At 38.0% G+C, this 17061-nt stretch overlaps 3 protein-coding genes across 4 annotated transcripts; all 3 read left to right on the forward strand.

Moving 5' to 3' along the window:
* Positions 1-700: 700 nt before the first annotated feature.
* On the forward strand, positions 701-2466 carry LOC122973279. Its single transcript, XM_044340686.1, has 3 exons — positions 701-1714; positions 1857-2104; positions 2201-2466. Exons 1-2 carry the CDS (start codon positions 1021-1023, stop codon positions 1994-1996), a joined length of 834 nt encoding a protein of 277 aa, XP_044196621.1. The 5' UTR covers positions 701-1020; the 3' UTR covers positions 1997-2104; positions 2201-2466.
* A 3197-nt stretch (positions 2467-5663) lies between these two features.
* On the forward strand, positions 5664-7677 carry LOC122973263. 2 transcript variants are annotated; one of them, XM_044340667.1, is made up of 5 exons: positions 5664-6182; positions 6305-7015; positions 7145-7262; positions 7341-7384; positions 7525-7677. In XM_044340667.1, exons 1-5 carry the CDS (start codon positions 6128-6130, stop codon positions 7614-7616), a joined length of 1020 nt encoding a protein of 339 aa, XP_044196602.1. In that variant the 5' UTR covers positions 5664-6127; the 3' UTR covers positions 7617-7677. The 2 variants fall into 2 exon arrangements, with proteins under 2 accessions (XP_044196602.1, XP_044196601.1); XM_044340666.1 differs by having other exon boundaries at positions 7149-7262.
* Positions 7678-11690: 4013 nt separating this feature from the next.
* Positions 11691-13412, forward strand: LOC122973274 (immunoglobulin kappa light chain-like). Its single transcript, XM_044340681.1, has 5 exons — positions 11691-11885; positions 12015-12725; positions 12847-12969; positions 13060-13103; positions 13229-13412. Exons 1-5 carry the CDS (start codon positions 11831-11833, stop codon positions 13346-13348), a joined length of 1053 nt encoding a protein of 350 aa, XP_044196616.1. The 5' UTR covers positions 11691-11830; the 3' UTR covers positions 13349-13412.
* Positions 13413-17061: the final 3649 nt, after the last annotated feature.

Genomic DNA, 17061 nt, shown 5'->3' on the forward strand with positions numbered 1-17061 from the left:
AAAACTGCTGCCCCTGAGCTCTATGGTTTGTTATGAATAAGCAGCACATTGTGACTGGAAAAGACACTACAGTTAAGATTTCAAATGTAGTTTTTGAATGCCTTCAGCTGAAAACTGAAAACTGAATGTCTCTCACCATCTCCAATGTATTAAGGTGGTGTCAGAAATATAAACAGTATTCACATTATCTCAAAATGTTTTTAATAAAACCAAGAAAATGTATTTATAAACCATATTAATACTATTAAGGGTAAGTTTGAACACATTTTTCAATGCCATAGTGTTAACTGGTCCTATACAATACAATAACAAGAATATGAAGCTTGTTCATTGAAGAACAAGAAAGCTGGTCTTTGCCAGAATTTGAAGCCAGAAAGAAAAAAAACATCCAGAGGAAGCAGATTTAAAAAAAGAAAAAAGTTTGTATCTTGGGAAGAGTCATAAAAGTCTCATTATAAACTGCTCAAAATCATAGGAATAAGGAATATTTATGTTCTTTATTAAATGTTAACTATAAAACTAGCATAGTTATATACCCCAGATAATACAGTGACATGATCAATCCATTGCCAAGAGCAGAGGTAAAAACACTGTGAGGAGTGTCTTTGCTTCAGTTACTTCTCACCATGTGATTCTTCTTAAGGAACAAAAAAACACTGACACTATACGTGGCAGTGAACATTTGATCAATATTGCCTGGTTGGCCAATCAAACACAATCTTGTCTCTGAGGAGTGGAAAATGTATCAAAGTGCTTTTCATTCAACACAGCAATTTCAACATGGTGACATCTCCAGCGTTTGCTTTCTGCCTAACATGTTTGTTCTTGGGAAAAATGGGTGAGTTGTGTTTTTATAAAAGCAGTTTTGTTTTAATGTTTTTCATTCTCTTTGTTGTTTGATTAAGTTTCAGTCCTAATGTAATTACTTGTATTTTTTCTGACAATGATATCATTTCTGTCACATAAAATTAATTGTGTATTCACTTTGTCTCCAATTTTACTTCAGCTCAGACGACTAATATGATGCAGTCCACAACTGTGCATCAAGCGGGTGGTTTTATGTCAGCTACTGTTGGTGACAACCTGACTTTGCAATGTTTCTATGAAAGTGATGCTGCAAAGTATTATTGGTATAAGCAAACAGTGGGACAGAAGCCAAAGCTCATCTCTATGACCTATAAGTTCGATAAACATGGCACTTTTCATGATGAATTCAAGGACAATCCACGCTTCACGTTGGAAACTAACGTTGGTAAAAATCACTTAAAGATTTCCAATTTACACCTCTCAGACTCAGCTACTTATTACTGCGCAAGTGGTTATTCATTTATGTTAGAATTTGCAGAGGGAACTATTGTCAATGTAAAGGGTTCAGGTTTGAACATCCAAGCTTCAGTCCATCAGTCGGCATCTGAGAGCATCCAGCCAGGAGGCTCTGTGACTCTGAACTGTACAGTACACACTGGGACCTGTGATGATGGAGAACACAGTGTTTACTGGTTCAAAAACTCTCAAGAATCTCATCCAGGAGTCATTTACACACATGGAGGCAGGAATGATCAGTGTGAGAGGAACAACAACACACAAACACACACCTGTGTCTACAACTTGCCAATGAAGAGTCTGGATCTTTCTCATGCTGGGACCTACTACTGCGCTGTCGCCTCATGTGGACAGATAGTGTTTGGAAACAGGACCACGTTGGACTTTGAGTGTAAGTAGCTTATTTTGCACAGGTTATCACATCTGATAAATAGTGATAGTTATGTGACAGTAAACAAATTTTAAATGAAGGCAGTAGACAAAAGTTCAAAAAAGCAGAAAAGTGTAATTTCTCCTAATGTCTTGATTTGTAGATGAGGAGGTCTCTTTTGACTTGGTATATTTCTTGAGTGGAGCTTTGGCGACCACCGTCTTCCTGTGTGTTTTACTGACAATCTTGGCACATAAGATGGGCAAAAGAAACTGCCAGTGTACAGGTAAATGGTACTGTTAATTGACAGTTTGTATTCACTAAACCTGGCTTTGGAGTAAAATAACTTTATCTGTTTCACAAACAGAGTCTCAAGCAAGATTTTCAGTTCCCTCCACAACAGTTGCAGAGGTGAATATTATTTCTTTAGCTTAACTTTTAATAACACAAACAATGAATTGTCTTGTGACAGAACCACATTGTGATATATATGTATGTTATTACCAGGGTTACCAAGACGCAGACAACCTCCATTATGCTGCTTTAAGTGTAAATGTGGCAAACAAATCAAGAAGACAGAAGAGCAACACCAAGAATGAATGTGTGTACTCCAGCGTAAAGCAGTAGAACTGTACATGTTTCATTTGTACTTTGTGAGTAAAATTGGATTTTATTAGTGTCTCTTTCGAGGTGTAATGCAGCCAAATTAATCTCTCTACACACTGGGAACCCTCTACTCTCTCTTTGTTTCTCTCTTGTTGGAGGATCACAATGAAAATATGTCTTGGACATTTTGTCTTTTATCCCCAGTGCTTAGCCAAATAATGTTTGTCCATTTGGTGTGATTAAAGATGAAAATAAACCTTACTTTGACAGAAAGACAATGTAGGTGTGTGTGTGCGTGTGTGTTTTTTTTGTGTGCATTATTTGCTCTCTCCTTTTCTGTCCATTATCAGGCTACATGAATGAGTGTAACAGGTTAACACGGTTAGCTCCAATATTAGGAACAGTAGTAGTTTTAGAGCATGATGTACTGTGTGCTGTAGTATGAAACATCTTAGCCTTAACACAACAGACCACTCTCTGTCAGTTCTGTGTCAGTCTCTAATGTACTGACCTCAGACCAGTGTTCATACTGGGAGCTCGCTGCACACTGCAGTGTTGTCTCTTATAATGGCTGATAGAACTGTTTGAACCAAAACTCTGACAGTTGGAAAAGAAAAGAGTGAGACCAAGGATGCTTTGTCTGATCTGAATCTCCCGCTGTAGCTTAAAAAATAGGTTCACACTTTTTCAATTCTGCCTTAAAACAACAGTAAGGTGTCCATATGAATAGTGGAAGAGGTTTTTGTCGCTGTAATCATTCCTCCTGTCCATACTGACTGTTAAAAGATCCCCTTCAAATGTGCTTTCAATGTAAGTGATGGGGGCCAAAATCCACAATGTGTCCACACAATTATTTTGTGCAAAAATACATTTCAAAGTTGATCTGAGGCTTATATGAGGCTTCAGCAGTCTGAGTTAGTCATATCAAGTGGATATCTGCCACATTGACAGTCTTTTTAGCATCAAATTTCCTCTTTGTGTTTCCTCAGACAGTGTTTCTCTGTTGAGCCGTGGTGGAAGTATAGAAACACAAAGAGTGACTCTGGCATAAAAAAAGACTGTAACGTTGAAAGGTAACTACGCGATTTGACTCATTTGGGCAGCTGAAAGCTTCACATTAGCTTCAGATAAACTTTTAAATACATGTTGGCACAGAAGAGGACTGGATTTTGGCCCCCATCATTAACATTGTAAATGCATTATAAAGCAATCTTCTAATGGCCAGTATGAACAGGAGGAATGATTATGGCAACAAAAACCTTTTTCACTGTTCATTTGGGCACCTGACTGTTGCTTTCAGACAGACTTGAAAAACTGTGAACTCATCTTTTAAGCTAATATTCTGCTATGAACAGTCATGAGGTAAAAACCACTGTAAAAACTACTGTTTTAGAAGGTTTTTGAGTTCTGCCCACTTCCTCAAATCAGAAGTCTCTTTCCACTGGGAGAGGACTAACAGGGTGTTGGCCTTGACAGTCTTGATTGTGTGCACAAGTGACAACTGATCAGGTCGAAGTGGGGTGGATTGTTGATGAAGTGGGTGAAGTAAACATGCTTTGCTAACGCTATCATGACATATAACAAATTAATGCAGAGCAAATTGTTGCATTTTCTACTATGAACACAGTGAATGAGTTAGTAATTACATCGAGACCTTTTAATTTTTTACTTGACTCCCATGCGTTTGCTTTGTAACTGTTAGTGCAGCAGCTACTGTGGTTTTAGGGTTAGGGCTGCAGGATGTAGACATGGTTGCACTCCCACATAAATACTACTTAAGCCAAAGACCACTAAGACATCCTGAAAAAGTGGAGTTCTTATCATGTCACATTTGTTCACACAGCAAAGGCTAATACTATGCTAATGTTAATATTGCAAATACTGATACTAATAATACTACTCATGCAAATACAACTAGAGCTGGGCGATCGATGTATCGATATTATATTGATATCATGATATGAGACTAGATATTGTCTTTGATTTTGGATATCATCATATCCTGATATGGCAAATGTTGTCTATTCCTGGTTTTAAAGGCTGCATTACAGTAAAGTGATGTAATTCTCTGAACTTACCAGACTTTTCTAACTGTTCTGTTATTTGTCTTCACCCACTTAGTCATCATATCCACGTTACTGATGATTATTTATCAAAAATCTCATTGTGTAAATACTTTGTGAAAGCACCAATAGTCATCCCTACAATATTGTCGCAGTATTGATATCGAGGTATTTGGTCAAAAATATTGTGATATTTGATTTTGTCTACATTGCTCAGCCCTACTTACAACACTACTTAGTTGAAATATAATTTAGAGTACTATTTACAACAACAAAAACAAAAGCCAAAAAATAAACAAGTTGTGCAGGGCATTTTCATTACAAAGTTATCTAACCCTAGACTGTAAAAAATAATGGACGTAGCCACCGTGATGTCACCCATTGGTCTGTGGACTCTCGTTTTTAAGCAATGAGTTTGCATTTTGACCACCGCCATCTTAGATTTTTGAAGCCAGAAGTGACCATATTTGGACGAGAGGATGGACCTGACCCTAATGCTAGCTGCCAGCTGCTAGCTGCTAACTGCTAGGTGCCAGCTGCCAGCTTGGTTAGCAAGGTGTATTTGCAGTCTGTGGTTAACTTTGATAATGCTAATGGAAATTCTCGCTGGTGAAAAACCATTAAAACAAAATGTACCAGAAAAAAAAGTGAACATGCGACTCCTTAGAGGGTCTTTTAGTAAAACCAAATGCTGAACAAGACTTTTTAAGACAACAAAAAAGATACAATCAACTACGATGAACTGAAAACACACTGAAATAGTGACGATTACAGCTATGCCTATGCTCTGTGATTCTGGGGATACGCCGTGGTCACATTACCAAACCAACGTTGTTGCCGTGGGAGCGACTTGCCTGTAACAGCACCCACTTGTCACTCAATGCAGTCACACCCTTAATTATGCATAACTTTAAGCCTTAATAAAAATCTAAACAAGTGAGCTATATAAAAATTTCTCCCCTGTACAATTGTCATGAACAAGGAAATTAGTTATAAGCAAAACCGTGTTTTGTACCAGGCTGTAAACATGTTTATTTCTGCTGTGAAGTTGTGTATTTTAACATGGGGGTCTATGGGGATTGACTCGCTTTTGGAGCCAGCCTCAAGTGGCCATTCAAGGAACTGCAGATTTTGACACTTCTGCGTTGGCTTCAATTTTCAGCCCCAGAGGTTACTACTTTGATCTAACTCTAAGCTCTACAAAACAGAGTTAAAAAAATCTACAAAACCATATTCTTCTTTATAGTTCTTATTTGTAGTGCTCAAAGCATCAAAAAGTTATTTTAAGACTACAGCTTGAGGGGTTTGTCTCCTCCAGCTTAGATAGAAATGATTACATAAAATCTTTTGGGTTTTTTTTCCAATAAATGATGTGTACATCTGACAAATGATCTTTGCCATGTTGTATTACTCGTCTATTTCAGGGGTATTTGGAAATATTATCATGCCTGCATGTTATCTGCTGAACATGACAGTCACTCCATTGCCAAATCTCAACCACAACTGGTCTCCACAGTATGTCCTCACTAGTGTTTATACTGCACAGTTAGTTTATGTTTCCCTAATATTAAATATGACACCAGTATGGAGAGCCTTTATGTTCTTCATGTACCTCTCACCATGTGAACCTCTTCTAAAAGCAAACACATGTTTCCTTATTAGGGCACACAGTGTCACTTCAAGTTAGCCAATCAAACGTAGTCCTGTCTGTAAAGAGTGGAGTAACTATCGATATACTGTCATTCAGCACAGACATTTGAACACGATGACATCTCCAAACTTTGTTTTCTATCTGACATGCCTGTTCTTGGGGAAAATGGGTGAGTAGTGTTTTTGTGTGCCCAGTTTTTATCTGTCAGTGTGAGCTCATTCCTCATGCAAATGTTTAATTTTTCAATGTGCTGATTTCTATCACCAAAATCTCTCTCTCATCTTACTACAGCTCAGGTGTCCAATCTGAAATTGTCCTCATCTGTGAACCAAGAGAGTGGTTTTCTATCAGTTAATGTTGGGGAAAAGCTGTCTTTACAATGTTTCCATGAAGTTGATGTTTCATCATGGCTGTACTGGTATAAACAAACTCTGGGACAGAAACCAAGGCTCATCTCTACCTTCTATGTGCACGACATAAATGGCACTTTTTATGATGAATTCAAGAACAATCCTCGCTTCACACTGGATACTGGAAACGGTAAAAATCACTTGATGATCTCAGATTTACATCTTTCAGACTCCGCTACTTACTACTGTGCAAGTAGTATATCATACAAATTTGAATTTGCGGAGGGAATTACTCTCAATGTAAAGGGTTCAGGTTTGAACATCCAAGCTTCAGTCCATCAATCGGCATCTGAGAGCATCCAGCCAGGTGGCTCTGTGACTCTGAACTGTACAGTACACACTGGGACCTGTGATGATGGAAATCACAGTGTTTACTGGTTCAAAAACTCTCAAGAATCTCATCAAGGAATCATTTACACACATGGAGGCAGGAATGATCAGTGTGAGAGGAACAACAACACACAAACACAGACCTGTGTCTACAACTTGCCAATGAAGAGTCTGAATCTTTCTCATGCTGGGACCTACTACTGTGCTGTCGCCGCATGTGGACAGATAGTGTTTGGAAACGGGACCAAGCTGGACGTTGGCTGTAAGTAACTTTCTAGCAGACATTGTTTCATCTGATCAATACATGATTACTCCCTAATCAAACTAAACATCAAAATAGAGATAAATCTGAGAGCTGTGTAATATCTCTTTATGTCTCTCTGCAAATGAGGTAGACTCTCCTGTCTTGGTGTATTTCTTGAGTGGAGCTTTGGCGTTCACCACCATCCTCAGTGTTTTACTGGCTTTCTCAGTGTACACGATGAAGAGAAGCAGCTTACAATCTGCAGGTAACTGTTTATATCTGACAGCTTGTATTCACTGAACATGACTTTGAATAAAATTACTTTTTCTGTTTTCACAACCAGAGTTTCAAGCAACATTTTCAGCTTCCTCCACAACAAATGGCGAGGTAAAACTTATTTTAATAGTTGAATCAATATTTAAACACATTTTTAACACAACTATTTATTGTCGGGGAGTTTTTTAGACATTGTTTTAATGTTCGGCAGCATCCATATTGTTATCCACTTGTACATATTTTGTTACCAGGGTTACCAACACACAGACAACCTGCATTATGCTGCTTTAAGTGTGAACCTGCCCAACAGACCAAGAAGAGCGAGGAACAACACCAAGAATGAATGTGTGTACTCCAGTGTAAAGCAGTAGAATTACATGTTACAATTCCAGTTTTAAAGTAATATTTTTTATTTTTATTTTTCATTTTCATATTATCATGTAGATTTAGAAGTTGATCTTGAGATAAATATTTTTTATAGCTTCTTTAATCTTAGATGAGGTTAGTTAATGTGCACATTTAGCAAACGTCTCTAAGGTGTTGCTTTTGTCTTTGTGGTTTTAAGCAGGATTTCTTATTGTAAGATGAAAATCTGTATTTGAAATACTGAGACAGTTTTTAATACATTTGAATAAATTCCATTTTGATGAAACTAGTAAATGTATTATATAAGCACAGAGTAATTGATGATTCATGGCCTTTGTTTTTATACATACATTTTATATCATTAGTGATCACATAAATAATATAAGTTGATTATGGATCACTTTGACCTTGAGATAATATGTGTGGGTGTGAGTTCAGTCCCTGGTAGCATTAACTGCAGCTTCATCATACAAGTGTGGCTGGTGGCATCATGTGAATCAGAGAAATCATGTAACTGACATCACTCACTCTAGTTAGTGGGTGACTCTCGTGTTCTTTTCATACTGACCTTCAGTACTTGAATCCACATATGTCCAAGTCAGGTACAATATATGAAGTCTGGAAATGTAACAATGTAACAGGCTGGAGGATGATCCCACTTTCACTCAGTGACTTCATTTGAAAACAGGATCTAGTAGATCTGTTATTAATTCAGTCACTATTACACGACCAGGTTATCATTGTGTCTTCCCACTGTGTACTGTGTTCTACTGCACATCCAACATGCAGCCACTGTTTCAACATTTACTGCTGAAAATACAGAGAAATACTTAAGTGTTTGATTGTTTTTACAAAACAAGCTTGTATACAGACTTTATGCCAGGTTTGTGCAGATTTGGATAAAAATATGAGACTGACTGACCAGTGAAAAGAAACTTTATGGTATATTTCCCTGATGAATATTCCATAAATATAGTCATTGTGACTCAATGAGTCATGCTAACTTTGCACTCGCCAGCGTCAGTATAGAGATTCATGGACACGAAGACTCACACAACACAACATATATCGGGGTATATACTGGTGCTTTATGAGTGTAACTCCAACCCACCACACATTACTGCATCAACTGTATACTGAGCTGCATCTGAGTGCACAGCAGCACTGTGACTGAACACATCCAGTTACATACTGATGGAGGACTGCAGCTGCTGCTTTGTGCTGCTTTCACTATGCAGCCCATGTAGAGCAGGTTTAAGAGGGGAAAAGCTTTTATGAAATACAGTGGTTGTACATTTTGGCACTTTTTGGACAATGAACATATGTAGAAAAAGAAAAATAATTAGTGTTTTTTATGTAAGGGTGTTTCCACTCTCACCAAGATATCTCTTGAGCCAAATCCACTTAAAAGAAAATTCCGGTTTATTTCAACTTGATGTATTCTCTTTAAATGTGGTTATTGTGGCTCTATGTGTCATGCTAATTTTGCTCTCTCCAGCTCTGTTATAGAGATTCAGGGATTTCACAAAGACATCTGTCATTGGGACAAACTGCTGAGACTCCTTCAGCTTTCCAAATAAACATGAATCACTTCAAAAGTGTGTTTCTCAGTCTGAACGAAAGTAAAAAAAAAAAAAAAGAAACTATCCACCTGTAGTAACCATAATGGTTAACTGCATAGAGAACAGAGACAGAGTGCACCGCATCATACTCTGAAAACCCCGCCCACCAGAGAGCAAAACAGTCGGCGCCACAATATGCAACCAAGGGCCACTTTGAGCTTCAAAACCACTCTTCAGAAATCAGTGGGTGACGTCACAGTAACTACGTCCACATTTTTATACAGTCTATGGTCTCTACAGTGCTGGCCAAAAATGAACACAAATGAATCCTAAGTGCTGATTCTTTTCCAGGTTCAATATTTACCAGACCTACTGGTACTTACTGTATCCAGGAAGTACTAGTAGCCATGTAAACACTAACAAAAGCCCTCACTGCCAGCGATCAAAGTGGAAACACTGCAACATTAAATAGTGCTAAAACTCACTTGAGAGCTGTGTAAAATAGTTCAGTTGTTAGGCAGTGCAGGTTTCCCCCTCTTACTTACTAGTTGTGTTATCAGTACTAAAAACCTGTACACTTGACTCCACTCGACTTGACTGCTGATACCACTGATACTGTACAGACTTGCTGCCTTCGACACATCCTGTACATGCTGATGTGTTGTCTGCTCATGGAGAGTCAGACACAGTTTATTCACCTGATGTTTTGCATTTTGATTGAAATGTCTTTATTTTCTCCAAATTATTTCTCTAAGTAAATAAAAAAAATTAACTGAAGTAATAAAATATCAGCAACATGTCCCACTCTGCAGAAAAAGTTTTCCTCTCCACTCTTCAGGAGAACAGTGACTTCAGGAACAGCAGCAGTTTCTCTGAGGTAACCGTTACTGTACGTTGTCTTTCCTGGCGGCCCTGTTGCCTTTCTGCCTCCATTCTTCGTATTTCCTCTTTCAGTTCTTGTAACTCCTCTCTGGGGCAGCTGTGAATCAGGAGGTGAAGTGAGTCATCCACTAATTAGAAGGTTGGTTGGTCAATGCCCAGCTTCTCCAGTCCGCATGTCAAAGTGTTCTTGGGCAAGATACTGAACCCCAAATTACTCCCAATAGTTGCCATCATTGTGTGAGTGTGTGTGTATGAATGGGTTAGCATTAGAAGCATTGTAGAGAGCTTTAGATATAAAAGTGTTCAGTAGACTTGAAAAGCGTTTTATAAGTGCACTCATTTACCACCTGTGTACTCTGGCTCAAATAAATACAGTTTGCCAGTCAAAGTGAAATGACTCACAGTTGTCCTCATAATAGTCCACCAGATAATCTGTCATTGCATTTAGTTGTTTTAGTTTCTTTACAGTCTAACCGCAGTGAAAGTCAGACTCATACATATAAACAAATTGATGCGTGTGGATGAATATTCAAGAGCTATTTTCTTATATATGCATGGGTTTTTTATGGTACAGTTGCACAGATGGCCAAAAACGCTCAGCAGTTCAGCAATATCTTGCCAATAATTCTATGGTAGGAGACCCTTGCAGGTAAATAAAATTTTGTAATGTCAAGTAACAACTAAGGAGTAATACAATAGTTATAATTTCCAACTACTGATTTTATGCTGGGAGAAAATGACGATTAATAATCTGTCCACTAAATTGGACAGCATGCATCGCTGGCTATATTTCAACTACAATTCATACTATTACTGCGACTTTGTTGTTCTTGAAAATACTTAATCTGCAGTAACTTTTTTGGCTATAAATCAATTGATTTGTGTTATTAGAACGTAAACTTGCAGTTTTGAGGGGGCTGAGGATGCCGAGGGGGTTGAGGATCCTGAGGATGCTGAAGGGTTGCCTGGCACCTCTACAGAATGTCTGGATTAGTAAAGAAGGATCTTCTTCATTTCAAGTCATCTGTAACTCATGCTAATAAATACAGTAAGAGAGAGGGCAGAGGCTGAGGAGTCAGGAACAAGGTTCAACATTTTTTGCATTGCATTGAACAGCATTAGAATACGTTAAAACATTAGTTTAACAACGTAATCTTTTTGCAAATACTTTATTTTTTGTAGTGTTGACCAGAATCATATCTTTAGCTCACATTAGGTAATAAGTCAGAGCCTCTGTAGTGTTTTTAAGGCTCCAGCTATGATTGTTTGAGCGGTTGCTTAAAAAAGGATTGCTGAAGTTTTCCTGGATGTTTTGTGACATTTCCAGTGGTTGTAACGTAGGTGCTTTTGACCGTTATCATTGTCTGTGAATCCAGAGTGCAGTGTTGTTTCTCCAGATTACAGCTTTAAAAAAGTATCAAGTATGGATGAATTGCACAAAATGATTTTTGTTACCTGTTTATTATCAAATATTGAGCATAAATGGACTCCACTGTGTCTTATTACTGCTGTGTTTACATTGGATATAGTGGCTGTTTATTTGTCAGTGATTTCAAATCTAATGCAAAGATGAGGAGCCTTTATCTTCCTCGTATATCTCTCACCATTACAATCATAGGTGGCAGTGAACATGTGATCCTGTTTCCTATACAGTGTCACTTCAGATTGGCCAATCAAACGCAGTCTTGTCTATGAGGAGTGGAGAAAAGTAAATGATCTTTTCATTTCACACGGCAAGTTGAACACGATGACATCTCCAGTGTTTGCTTTCTATCTCACATTTCTGTTCTTGGGGAAAATGGGTGAGTTACGTGTTTGTGATTCCAACTTTTATCTGTTAGAGTTGTTAGTTTTCAAATATTAACTGATTACGTTGAATTCTATCACATTCAATTAACTATACATTTACTTTGTCTCTTATTTCACTTCAGCTCAGATGACTCATCTGAAATTCCCCTCATCTGTTCGTCAAGACAATGGTTTTATATCAGCTAATGTTGGTGATGAGAAGACTTTGCAATGTTACTATGAAGGTGATGTTTTTGCAAAGCTTTACTGGTATAAACAAACTCTGGGACAGAAACCAAGGCTCATCTCTACCTTCTATAAACATAAGGTAAACAGCACGTTTCATGATGAATTCAAGAACAATTCACGCTTCACGCTGGAAACTGAGAACAATAAAAATCACTTGAAGATCAAAGATTTGCACATTTCAGACTCAGCTACTTACTACTGCGTTAGTTGCTATTTAAACAAGTTAGAATTTTTGGAGGGCACTACTCTCAATGTAAAGGGTTCAGGTTTGAACATCCAAGCTTCGGTCCATCAGTCGGCATCTGAGAGCATCCAGCCAGGAGGCTCTGTGACTCTGAACTGTACAGTACACACTGGGACCTGTGATGATGGAAAACACAGTGTTTACTGGTTCAAAAACTCTCAAGAATCTCATCCAGGAGTCATTTACACACATGGAGGCAGGAATGATCAGTGTGAGAGGAACAACGACACACAAACACACACCTGTGTCTACAACTTGCCAATGAAGAGTTTGGATTTTTCTCATACTGGGACCTACTACTGTGCTGTCGCCTCATGTGGACAGATACTGTTTGGAGACAGGACCAAGCTGGACGTTGGCTGTAAGTAACTTTTTAGGAGACGTTGTCCCATTTGATACAGTCTTACTCCCTCATTAAGCTTAAGATAAAAACTGAAAACATGCTGAAAGCTCTGTTTCTGGTGTCTGGTGACTCTCTGTAGATGAGGTGGACTCTCTTGTCTTGGTGTATTTCTTGAGTGGAGCTTTGGCGTTCACCACCATCCTCAGTGTTTTATTGGCTTTCTCAGTGTACAAGATGAAGAAGCGAAGCGGCTGCCAGTCAGGTACAGGCAATCGATACCACTTGTTTATGACAGTTTGTATTCACTGAATTTGGATTTTGCATAAAAGAGTATTTTCTGTTTCATGATCAGAGCCGCAACATGGATTTGCAGCTCCGTCCACAGCAGATGCAGAGGTGAATGCAGTTTCCATTAACTCTTGAGTTGCTAATTAACCACCTTTTTATATCACAACAATTAATTGTGTTGTGGACATTGTTTTAATTGCAGTGTGATTTATTTTTATATATTTTGTTAGCAGGGTAACCAAGACGCAGACAACCTCCATTATGCTGCATTAAATACTAATGTGGCAAACAGATCAAGAAGAGCGAGGAACAACACCAAGAATGAATGTGTGTACTCCAGTGTAAAGATGTAGAACTTGTGAGGTTTCTTAGAATCTCCTTTATTATGTATTGTAGTCTTAGGTAAAGGTCTTGTGATAAATATGTGCCTCATGACCTGCAGTCAAAAGATGAGATTCTCTGTGTTTTGGTAGGGTTTAGTAATTTGCACATTCAGGACTCTCTACTTTCCGTGTTGCTTGTCAGTGTGCTTTAAAGGACGTCTACAGGATGTCTCTGCTGTTAATTTGTTTTCTTTTTTAATTCTAAAATCATATTCTTTCTGTGATTATACAAGAACATTTAGAAGGCCAGATCCATTTATGCTGTACAACAAGCTACTGTTCGGCTTTGAGGAGCATGAAGGGAAAAAGTGGTATTATTTGCTTATCCTGAATGAGTTTTAACATGATTGTGTGCATTGTGCGTCTCCATGAACATTTTGTGTCAGTAATAATGAAATAAATGTAATTATGGAACACTTTGACCTTGAGACAATGTGTTCTTTTGAAAACTATATTCCAACCAGTAAAATGTCACTGTATACTTCTACAATAACCATAAAAATGATACACAACCTGCTCCACCATAAAGTAAAAATATCTCTCTATATAAAGCAAAGAATCTCTTACTATCTGTCTGTCTATCTGTATGTATGTATGTATGTATGTATGTCCTTCGCATATCTCAAAACCCGTTCATCCGATTAACTTCACACTTGGGAGGTGTATTGCTAGGGTTACAAGGGAGTGCACTGTCGAAGAATGTGGTGCAATTTGGACATGTGGTACAATTAATATTAATAAACTTGGAATTAACAAGCAATCAGGGAGCCACTCCACTCTGCAGCAGTGGGGCGGGGCTTCTGAGTTCTGCTACTGCATGTCATGGTCGGAAATGTACAACCCTGCCATGAGAGGGAAGAGGGACCACATCGCTCTTCGTTCAATAATGTTGTGGGTTTCCTGACTCATTTTCAAAAAGATGAGAGAGAGAGAGAGAGGGCAAGTGAGCTGAGAGCACGAGTAAATGACAGAGAGACAGACTGGAAAGCTTTCCCTGAGAGAGAAAGCCCATGAATGACAGAAATAAAATGTTTTTCTGATTGTTTCACAGTGGTTACTTTCTAAAGTACAAATAAACAACCATCAAACACTCAACAGGTGATTTACTGAGGACACAGACGCTCTTTGGTGCCATTTGGACACATGACACATTTAATATTAATAAACTTTGAATAAACAAGTGAACAGAAAGTCGCTCAGCTCCGAGTGCAGCAAGGGTTTGTTTAATATAAAGACCATCACATCACAGCAGGGTGGGGCTTCTGGGCTCTGACTTGCTGAGTGGGACAAAGACACACACCCTGCTCAGTTAAACTCCTGAGAGAGAAAGATGAGCTCACACAGGAGAAAACAGAGCAAGGACAGTAATACTAGCCAGTAGGAGCGCAGACATGTTTGATTGGCAGCAGAATCAACCAATGGAAGGCTGTAAACTGCTTCTACAGTTCAACCTCTATTTAGTCTCACTGGTGAAGTTTCTGTCTGGATTTAAACAATTTAATTTATTAATTCCTTATCGTTGTAATTGATACGATTGTCAATTGATACATATATATGCGGTTCTGGAGAAATAATAAGTAATCAGCCTGTTCTGGACAGGCATGTTTTGAACGGGCACTGCACTAGTACAGGATAAAACAGAAAACTTGTTTGTGGTGCTACGTTACTAGTGTACATACTGTATATAAAGATCATTAAGTTTTTGTAATTCAACATCTAACACCAACATTAAGAAACCATTACGTTCTTGATATACCTCTCACCATGTGATTCTATTTAAAGAACAAAATAACAGTGTAGGTGTCAGTGAACTTGTGATCATGTTTCCTGAAAAGAACATTCAATGTGACTATTGTTTGGCCAATCAAATGCAGTCTTGTCTCTAAAGAGAGAAGTATCAAGATTCTTTTCATTCAAGACGGCAATTTGAAGACGATGACATCTCCAAACCTTGTCTTGTATCCAGCATGATTATCTCTGATAATTATGAATTATTACTAATAACCAAACACACTCCTGTCAGATTCAACAGTGCTTTGTTGCAGCTGTTAGACTTGGAAGAATAGCAACCAGGTTTTATTAAGCTTCCTCCACAACAAATGGCGAGGTAAAACTTATTTTAATACTTGAATCAATATTTAAACACATTTTTAACACAACTATTTATTGTCGGGGAGTTTATTAGACATTGTTTTAATGTTCGGCAGCATCTATATTGTTATCCACTTGTACATATTTTGTTACCAGGGTTACCAACACACAGACAACCTGCATTATGCTGCTTTAAGTGTGAACCTGCCCAACAGACCAAGAAGAGCGAGGAACAACACCAAGGATGAATGTGTGTACTCCAGTGTAAAGCAGTAGAATTACATGTTACATTTCCAGTTTTAAAGTAATATTTTTTATTTTTATTTCATTTTCATATTATCATGTAGATTTAGAAGTTGATCTTAAGATAAATATTTTTTATAGCTTCTTTAATCTTAGATGAGGTTAGTTAATGTGCACATTTAGCAAACGTCTCTAAGGTGTTGCTTTTGTCTTTGTGGTTTTAAGCAGGATTTCTTATTGTAAGATGAAAATCTGTATTTGAAATACTGAGACAGTTTTTAATACATTTGAATAAATTCCATTTTGATGAAACTAGTAAATGTATTATATAAGCACAGAGTAATTGATGATTCATGGCCTTTGTTTTTATACATACATTTTATATCATTAGTGATCACATAAATAATATAAGTTGATTATGGATCACTTTGACCTTGAGATAATATGTGTGGGTGTGAGTTCAGTCCCTGGTAGCATTAACTGCAGCTTCATCATACAAGTGTGGCTGGTGGCATCATGTGAATCAGAGAAATCATGTAACTGACATCACTCACTCTAGTTAGTGGGTGACTCTTGTGTTCTTTTCATACTGACCTTCAGTACTTGAATCCACATATGTCCAAGTCAGGTACAATATATGAAGTCTGGAAATGTAACAATGTAACAGGCTGGAGGATGATCCCACTTTCACTCAGTGACTTCATTTGAAAACAGGATCTAGTAGATCTGTTATTAATTCAGTCACTATTACACGACCAGGTTATCATTGTGTCTTCCCACTGTGTACTGTGTTCTACTGCACATCCAAGATGCAGCCACTGTTTCAACATTTACTGCTGAAAATACAGAGAAATACTTAAGTGTTTGATTGTTTTTACAAAACAAGCTTGTATGCAGACTTTATGCCAGGTTTGTGCAGATTTGGATAAAAATATGAGACTGACTGACCAGTGAAAAGAAACTTTATGGTATATTTCCCTGATGAATTTTCCATAAATGTGGTCATTGTGACTCAATGAGTCATGCTAACTTTGCACTCGCCAGTGTCAGTATAGAGATTCATGGACACGAAGACTCACACAACACAACATATATCGGGGTATATACTGGTGCTTTATGAGTGTAACTCCAACCCACCACACATTACTGCATCAACTGTATACTGAGCTGCATCTGAGTGCACAGCAGCACTGTGACTGAACACATCTTGTTACATACTGATGGAGGACTGCAGCTGCTGCTTTGTGCTGCTTTCACTATGCAGCCCATGTAGAGCAGGTTTAAGAGGGGAAAAGCTTTTATGAAATACAGTGGTTGTACATTTTGGCACTTTTTGGACAATGAACATA

The sequence above is a fragment of the Thunnus albacares genome, chromosome 22, assembly GCF_914725855.1.
Source record: "Thunnus albacares chromosome 22, fThuAlb1.1, whole genome shotgun sequence".
NCBI lineage: Eukaryota > Metazoa > Chordata > Actinopteri > Scombriformes > Scombridae > Thunnus > Thunnus albacares.